This window comes from Priapulus caudatus, unplaced genomic scaffold (genome assembly GCF_000485595.1).
Source record: "Priapulus caudatus unplaced genomic scaffold, Priapulus_caudatus-5.0.1 Scaffold621, whole genome shotgun sequence".
Lineage (NCBI taxonomy): Eukaryota > Metazoa > Priapulida > Priapulimorpha > Priapulimorphida > Priapulidae > Priapulus > Priapulus caudatus.
In genome coordinates this window covers 48,700-57,634 of record NW_014577682.1, presented here as the reverse complement: position 1 = coordinate 57,634, position 8,935 = coordinate 48,700, and the positions used below count along the sequence as shown (strand labels likewise).

The following is an 8,935-nucleotide window of genomic DNA, read 5'->3' as shown; positions in this document are numbered from 1 at the left end:
AACATATCCTTCTCCAATCCCGCCTATCCATGCTTCACCAATCTCACGCGCTTCTCAATTGCCTCTCGCTCATCTCTCGACTCGCTTTCCTCTGATCTTTTTCTTCCCAAATACACCCTCTACTTCGCACCGCATTTCTTTCCCATTCTCCTTCATTAATCCCTCACCCGCCCTAGCTCACTCTCTCATTTTCCATTCCTTCGTTTCCTTCCCCATTCGTTTCTTTCTATCTTCCCGTTCTCTGAATCTCGTGTCTACGTGTGAGTCTGCATTCCGTCCTTCACCTGTCCCCCACCTTCTTCTCTCTCTAGCTTCCCCTTCCACTCTGGATATTTTCTCCACTAGCTTCCCATCCACCCCTCACTGCCACCTCCTCCTTCCCCTTCCACGCCCACTCTTTCCCTAAAAATTTCTACCCAGTTTTTGCTCACTTCTTCCCCCGTTAAGCTCTCTTCTTTCCACCTGCGTTCTCTCTCCCTTCTTATCTTCATCTCTCTATTTATCACGCCAACTCCTCTCACTGCTCACACCGCGCGTCACCTGTATCTGTGTCGTTGACGCTGACTGACCTCCCCCGCCACCCACACCCCACCCCCACCTTGTATTGCTGCGGCGCCTGCATTTCCGGCTGGGCGCGGGTAATGCGTGGGTCGCCTCCCTCCCCTGCGGTGTTCTTTGTCACTCGCAGTCCGTGTGCCATTCACGCAGGTGACACTAAGAGATGATCGCGTCGACACTCTTGCGCGCTCTCTCTCTCTGTTTGTGCGCGCGCGCGTTGATGGGGGGCCGCGTGCGCTGAGCAGAGCGAGAGAGCGTCGCATGTCAGCCTCGTTACCGGTCGCTTAACGCCCCCGGGCGACCACGGCGGAGGTCTCCCCGTCGCTGCCTGCGCGCGAGACGTCGTTGCCTGGTTTCACGCGCGCACGCGTACGTGTCCGCCCGCGCGCACAGCCGCATGCCTATACACGCACTCAAGCACGCACGCACAGTCGCACACACAGTCGTACACACGCGCCGACACACGCTCACGCTCACACACACCTACGCGCCGACACACACCTACGCTCACACACACCTACGCGCCGACACACGCTCATGCTCACGCTCACACACACCTACGCGCCGACACACGCTCACGCTCACACACACCTACGCGCCGACACACGCTCACGCTCACGCTCACACGCACCTACGCGCCGACACACGCTCACGCTCACACACACCTACGCGCCGACACACGCTCACGCTCACACACACCTACGCGCCGACACACGCTCACGCTCACGCTGACACACACCTACGCGCAGACACACGCTCACGCTCACACACACCGTAGCGCGCGACACACGTCTCAAGCGCGCACACAGCAACCTACGTCGCCGCCAGCCCGCGACGGCCTCACGCTCACACACAACCTACGCGCCGACACGACGCCTCACTTCACGCACACACACCTACGTCGCCGATCACACGCTAAGCCAACACACTCGACGCACAGCCTACGCTAACGCTGCTCGACACCCGGACACGACTCACGCGCAACACGCATCTACGTACCCGACACCACCTCAACGCCTCAACGCTCACACGCATCCTACGCGCGACAAACGAACGAGACGTGCACATAGGCGCATGCGCACTGTGTCGAAACACATAACAACTAAACTATATTCCGGTTAGCGTAATCGAGCCGACCGAACAGCGCCAAACGTTCCGGACGAGAGCTCGTGATCTCCAACTTGTCACATTACGATTAGCATAACGGAACCTGATTTCAACAAATATAAAACCACCAACGTGGAGAGAATAGAGCAAAAACGATTTATGCATGCCAGCGGAAAAACACGAAAGCCTGAGTAGCGATTAGTAAACACGCAATGAGATGACACGCATCATTAACTCTAATGACAGCTGAATTGGCTGCGTCATCGCGCGCTTACATTTCGCGGTCTCGCCAAGCCGTGACAAAGTCTCTCCCGCACCGGTGCCAATCGGGTTTAACAAGCAGATATGAAAGATCGCGGATGATCACGTGGTGTCGGTGATCGCATGCTAGCCTAGCGCGTAGACTATCCAATGACCCATCACCGGAACAAGTATCCATCAGCCATCACGCGCTTTGTAGTTGAATTGTAATAGACCGTGTATTGAGAGCCATTAGAATATTGAACCAGACGATGTTAACAAAGAATACATCGCAGTCGAAGCATGTCTCCATACTAACATTATATTAATGGCGTAGAGACATATTAATTAAAATTAAAAGGGTCGCAAATACATTCGTAGGCTCGCCTGAGTAGTTGTCGTTCACGTACGGAAGGGAGCCCGCTATGCATATGACCAAGGAGCTAATAATACTTATAAGAGGTATTATTAGCGGTCTTGATATGACCATGTATAGAGCACGTATACGAAGTACGAATTTATCCTGGTCAAACAACGGTGTCACCCCAGTCACATAACAAATTTACAACGAGCCCCGCGCTACTACAAGTAATAATGCACTTGGTAAAAATCGCGCGCGCGATCATATTAAAAACTGAATAACCCCCATTGCGCGTTTTCTCGTGATCTATTCGACAGGGCCGTGGTGTACCAAATAGAAGCCTGAAACAGTCGAGATGAAATCATGTAGTGCAGTAGGGAAGTTAGCTGTGTCTTACCTATAAAAGATATGGTTGTAAATGTTCTGCAACGCTATCCGCTAAGTAATTCCGCCCTACTGAAGCAATGACCTCATGTCGGCTTCTATCCGGAAATTAAAAAACTCACAGCTTTTACAAAACTATAATTGAGCATTTCCGTATAAAATTTCATCACTGACTCAAGTAAGTTCTTACTAACTTAAATTTCCTGAGCTCTGTTTGTTAGAGTGGCCAGTGGTGTTTTACCGCCGTTGCGCACGGGCATCGCGTTGTAAAACGCGAAAAGTTAGCAATGCCTAAATAGGTCGTAATTGTTAGGTGGCCTTCCTATTGCAAGTGTGAACTGGCAGCCTATAAGGAAGGCGCGACGGCTCGTGAAACACAGAGCAAGAACCCCGCGACCAGCCTAAGCTAATTCGAACACGAGACAGAAAAAATACGAAGTGCCCATGAAAAGACTGCTTGCTTCTCGTCCTCTCGTCTCTCACTCGAATGAGTCTCTCTCTCTCTCTCTCTCTCTCTCTGTCTCGCTCCCTCGCCCTCTCTCTCTCTCCGTCTCTTTCGCTCACCGCTCGTGCGGCTGCAATTTGTTCGCTCACTATTTCCCACGATTATGACGGTCGGCGTGTCTTCTGTGATGCGCTAATAGTGTAGGTGCGATGCCCATCTCTCTCTCTCTCTCTCTTTCTCTCTCCCTCCCTCGCGCCTGATAATGCCCCGATTGAATGCGTGGGGCTCCAAGGTCGTATAGGCGGCGTCTTCCTCTAACGCTTCTTAAACGTCGGCCGTTAGCTGTGAATGAAGAGCCGTTTTTTTGCGGCCGCCATAAAAACGGTCGCTTGCGCAGAGAATTATTCAATCTCAAGAACGCGTTTCAACGGTTTTTTTTTATCTGCTTGCGCCTCGCTTCTCTTTCCCTCCCTCGCTTTCTTTCTTTCTCTCTTCCCCCCCCCCTCAATCCTCCTCCTCTCTTTCTCTATCATCTAATGCCAGTGTCGGCTCAGCATTCATGCGTAACGGTACTCCGTGGGAGAGCGCAGACGGATATACAGGCGTCCTTTATGCACCGTCGGCGCGCTGCCCGCACCACGTCGTCGGCAGATTAGTCTGGGATTGCGCGTTTACTTGTTGCAATTGTCGGATGCGGATCCGACTGTTAGATCCGGCGGCGAGTCGCTGTGCGGAGGCGCAATAAAAATTATATGCTATATCATCGCGTTGTGCCCTCGTCTTGATTTCGAATAACGAGGCACGGACACGCACGCACACGACACGCACGCACGCGCGCAGACATGCACGCACACAAAGCGTAGGCGCGCGCACGCAGGCACATACACGTGCATCCGCTCATGCACTCATGCAACGCGCACGCACTCAACACGCGCACACACACGCACATACACGCACATCAGATCACGCACTCACGCAACGCGTACACACACATGCACATACACGCACATTTGCTCACAAAACGTGCACGCACTCAACGCGCGCGCACACACGCACGCACATACAAGCGCATCCACTCACGAACTCACGTAACGCGCGCACGTGTACGATCACATTCACGCACACGCACGCACGCACGAACGCACAAACAGCGGCGGTCTGTGCGTGCAATAATGATCGTCAGCAGTGCGCACGGCGTGTCATCGCTGATGGCGCTTAAATTATCTCTCGTATTAACGCAATTAGCTTGAATGGCTCTGCCGCCGCTTCTCGAACCGTGCTGAAAATGATTGTCCGCCAGCGAGCGCATCGTTTCAGCGCCATGCACCAAATGATAATTTCATTACGTATATATTTTATACCCCTCTAAACCGTTCCGACGTTTACTGCCCGCAACCGGTTTTGCGGGCGCTCATCAGCTGTGAAGCATTGATTCGTGGCCATAACTCGCCAATGTCTGGCGAAAGCCGTCGAAGTGTTCGTTCACCTATAACCCTCTGCGTTTCCTTGGCAACAGAGTTCGCGGCATTCCAAGCTGGAGAAGGCGGACATCTTGGAGATGACGGTGAAGCACTTGCAAGCTCTGCAGCGGCAGCAGATGGCAGGTGAGTCACTGCACCGAGAACATTGGTGGGGGGATACACTGCGGCTTAGACCTCTACGGACCCTGTCTCATTTAAAGCCGCACTATGCGCATCCAAACGCTAATTTCTCCAGTACTAGACTAGTAAATACTTCGTGTCATGCATAATCACACTACCTTATGACAAAATAAACTCTAGTTCCTCCCATTTCACTGCGCGTTGTCTTATAAAAGGTATTTGAAAATACCTCCAATGTTGTTCAAATTCTCCGATGTTGTTGACATTTTCGCGTTGCCCTGCCAATCAACCGCACAGCGGTGCTGCTGTACAGCGGTACGAGTGTAGCAAAGATAAAAACATGTGACGTCACCGAACCGCTTCGAGGCTAAATTGTTTGGCAAATAAGTCGGTGTTAGCGCCAGAATGCCAGTTTTCTCACCTCTTGTGGGTTTTAAGCAAACGCGCAGTGAAATGGGAGGAACTAGAGTTTATTTTGTCATAAGGTAGTGTGATTATGCATGACACGAAGAATTTGCTAGTCTAGTACTGGAGAAATTAGCGTTTGGATGTGCATAGTGCGGCTTTAATAGTTAATAGACTTCTATGACGAATTCACTTGACAAAGTGATAAGACAAGGTACCAGTCACAGTAGGTCTTTCCCCCCGATATTATATCGCCACACACGAGCAATCGTGCGACGAGCGGATGATAAATGGTAATCAATCTATATGTTGGCGTTTATTCGTAATTATTGCATGTGTAATTGCAGTTCACAGTCGGTCGCTTAGTTCTCCTGTATGTGTTACGTCGTGTTACAACTCCAACGCTGTTCTCAAGTGTGCCGCGTTGCCAACTGATGTTACATTGTGACACTGTCTGAAATGTATTATATTCACGACTTATACAGTTATATATGTTATACAGTTATACAGCTATATATCATTTTTTCTATACGCGCTTCCTCGCGCTTGTATGAGAAATATATGATATATCTCGTTTATAAAATCTATCTAGAATCCAGTTGGTCCATGAGCATTATCTAGGGCTACGATTGGATTGATGTAGAATAAAGATCGCATGCACGTCGTTAACATACATAGGACCGGTCTATGCAAAATATTCACCTACCGGGTATATCACTATTCGGCACACGATAAGCTCTCATATATATATAAGTAAATATCAGCTAGCGTGTAATTGTCGCATGCTGCCTGGTCGCTTGCGGGACACCATGGCGGGGGTATGAATCCGTAACCGTTATCTGACGGATTCTCTTGTCGTTGTTTGCAGTCGCCGTCAACAGCGACCCGTCCGTACTCGCCAAGTACCGAGCCGGCTACAGCGAGTGTGCGCAGGAGGTGACACGCTACCTCTCCAACATGGACGGCCTCGACGCCGGCGTCAGAACGCGCATGGTGACCCACCTGACGGGAGGCATGCACGTGCTCGACGCCCAGGTGCGCTACGGCGCCGTCATGCAGGGTAGCGGCGCCGGCATGCAGGCCCTGCAGCTGCAGGGTATGCCGGCCGTGCCGTCGGCTGGCCTGCCGACCGTCAGCGTGCTGCCGAAGGTGCAGTACGCCGACGCGACGACGCGCATGTACGGTGGATTCGGTCTGCAGTTGATCCCCAGCACGCTACCTAGCGGTGAGATCGCCTTCATGCTGCCGAACCAACAGCTGCCGCCAGGGGGACTGCAAGCGGGTCACGTGATCCCGGTCATCGCCAACGTGCCCGACGGTGGCGCCGCCGCGGCGATGTCGACGGCGGCGTCGGCGGTGTGTCTGTCGTCGCCGCCGTCGGCGGCTGCTGGTTCCGTTAGTCCTGCGTCGACAACAAGTAGCAGCAGCAGCAGCAGCGGCGGTAGCAGCCAGAGCAGTCTGAGTCCTGGTCGACGCTCAGTGTCGCCACCTGCCGGTAAGGCGGCACCGTCTGTTAGTCCGACGGGTCTTCTGCCGCCGCATCAGGAGCCGAAGGAGGAGGACATGTGGCGCCCCTGGTAGCGGATGTCGACAACTCTCGATGTCTGCCTCATCTCACGTGTGCCATAGCTGTAAATGGGTTCTGCTTTGAAAGCCTCTGCGCGCGTGATGCGACTGTAAAAGTTCCTCAACAAATGCTGTTGTGCGTCTGCCACATGAAAACCAACAAGGTAATCGTGTACATTCAAATTCAAGATGCAGAGTAAAGATTTACCCGTTTCTTTGCCGCGTATTTCGTAAGAATAATACATTCTGAAAATATTCAGTTGGTATCAATACAAGAAGTAATGATTTATAGCTACTGCTCTGTGAGTGGAATCGAGTTCATTCGGAAATTTCTGCAGCATCTCTGCAGTTGTACAAAACCCATTGTGAATATGAAGGTGTGGTACTAGAGCCTGTAAACAATCTTGCTCCCCAGTCTGTTAAATGCAACTGTAGGATGAAGCTTTGCCATGCCGTACAGTCACCATACTTCTCATTAGAGCATTAACAATTTTATTGATCGTCTTAGTTCATTTCATTGTAAACGCTATACTACTATGAACTCAGGCCTTTACCATGCATGAAACAATACGTATCTAGGTTCATGCAGTAGTTCGGATATAGAGTGCCTCACATGCTGTGATATACTTCATCACACATTCCCGAAATCCCGAAGAGCCGAGTGAACAACGAATCGTAATGAATGAGAAGATGGATCAAACTATATTATAGCCCTAGCCCATCGCGCAGTAATAGTAGGGGGCTTTGCGTGGAGACGGACGTGAATCGCGATGTGTGTGTGGGCCTATTATCCCATTTCGAACTAATTCGTGCGGAGGACCAAGCCAGTCACGCTGCGTGCGATTTGTAACGGTTTTGTACAAAGATTGTAAATATGTTTCGCAAATAATAAATTTATCTCTATTTGTTGTATTACAACCCTGAATAGCGGAATTATGCATTTAAAAATACTTGCGTTTGTGTGCGTGTGTGCGTGTGTGTGTATGCGTGCATGCATGCTGGTGTTTGTGTATGAGGCGGGTATTATAAATGACTATATATATATAGATATATATATGAGTTCTAAATGAGTGTGCGACAGCGTGCGTGAGGTGTACATGTGTGTTGCAGAGAAGCATTTGCACGGCATTTACAGGAAATTGTCAGCAATAATAGGCGAAAGAGAGTAGAGAAACGTTAAGAGTTTGGTAGTAAATAGATTTCGTATTTATTTAGCATTATGTTTTATTGAAGCGCTCCCAAGTGCTTGTGTCAGTACCTGCCAGACTGTTCGAAATAGCATCTCGTATACACAACGCGTTGCACGGAATATACTGCTGTACAAAACACGATCGTGCTACATCCACAGTCAGGTGTCAGTACCTCTCCGCTACCACACAGTTATATACTTTACATTTTACATGGCTGTCACGCCGCGCTGTGATATACATGCGCTATCCATTCTCTCTCTCATTCTCACTTCTCCCCGCTCTCTCCCTCCTTTCGCACTGGAACACACACACGCGTGCGCACGCACACATCCACTGATTTGATTTTGAACGCCACGTAAAGGTCAGTACACATTGCTGCAACAACGACTAACCGTTAAGTTTGACGACATGTTAGAATATTAGAAACTATTGTTTACAATAAGCTGTTGCACAATCACGCGATGACATTTGGCGACATAGCGGCAAAAATATTTAGAATCGTTCCTAATTTCCAGCAGACACTCCATACATATCAAATCACAGCAATAGATAACATTTACAAAATTATTACATTACAACATTAGATAAGGACTTGAAATCAATAGTAAGAACATGTAACATCAGTATCGAGTTTCAAACTTAAAGCAAAGCTTTCACATGTTTTATCCAACCGTTCTCATATTTTCTTGACCGTTCTGATACTTAACAGTACTCCTTGTGTAACGCTAAGTGTATACAGTGAGGCCAACGTGCCACAGAACACTCGCATATCATTCGTTTTACCAATATGTGCACTGATCTGAATTTCAATTTATATTTGTTTACTTATGTTGACATCGCTGGAGCGTGATTCGCGCTCTTGCGAGATGCCATCGACCGGTACCCAGTCTCTACACGTGTAACAGTGCGCCGGAATGTTTAAATTATAAATTGTTTATTTTATAATTAGTCTTCCATATATATATATATATATATCTTTCCTACGACGTGTATGCGATTTTCACTGCAACGACAAACATGATGTCAGTTCTAACTGCGTAGATGCAAACCCGGATGCAGACACGTACGTACGCGACGT

General features: G+C 49.5%; 1 protein-coding gene across 3 annotated transcripts in view; it reads left to right on the top strand.

The window, feature by feature from the left end:
- LOC106812222 (transcription factor HES-4-like) overlaps positions 1-7,592 on the top strand; it is an 18,962-nt gene extending 11,370 nt beyond the window's left edge. For all 3 annotated transcript variants that reach the window (XM_014816052.1, XM_014816053.1, XM_014816054.1), the window contains exons 3-4: positions 4,612-4,699; positions 5,970-7,592. In XM_014816052.1, the coding sequence (XP_014671538.1) occupies positions 4,612-4,699; positions 5,970-6,682 (801 nt within the window). In that variant the 3' untranslated portion in view covers positions 6,683-7,592. The remainder of the gene's footprint in view (positions 1-4,611; positions 4,700-5,969) is intronic.
- The last annotated feature ends 1,343 nt before the right edge of the window (positions 7,593-8,935 follow it).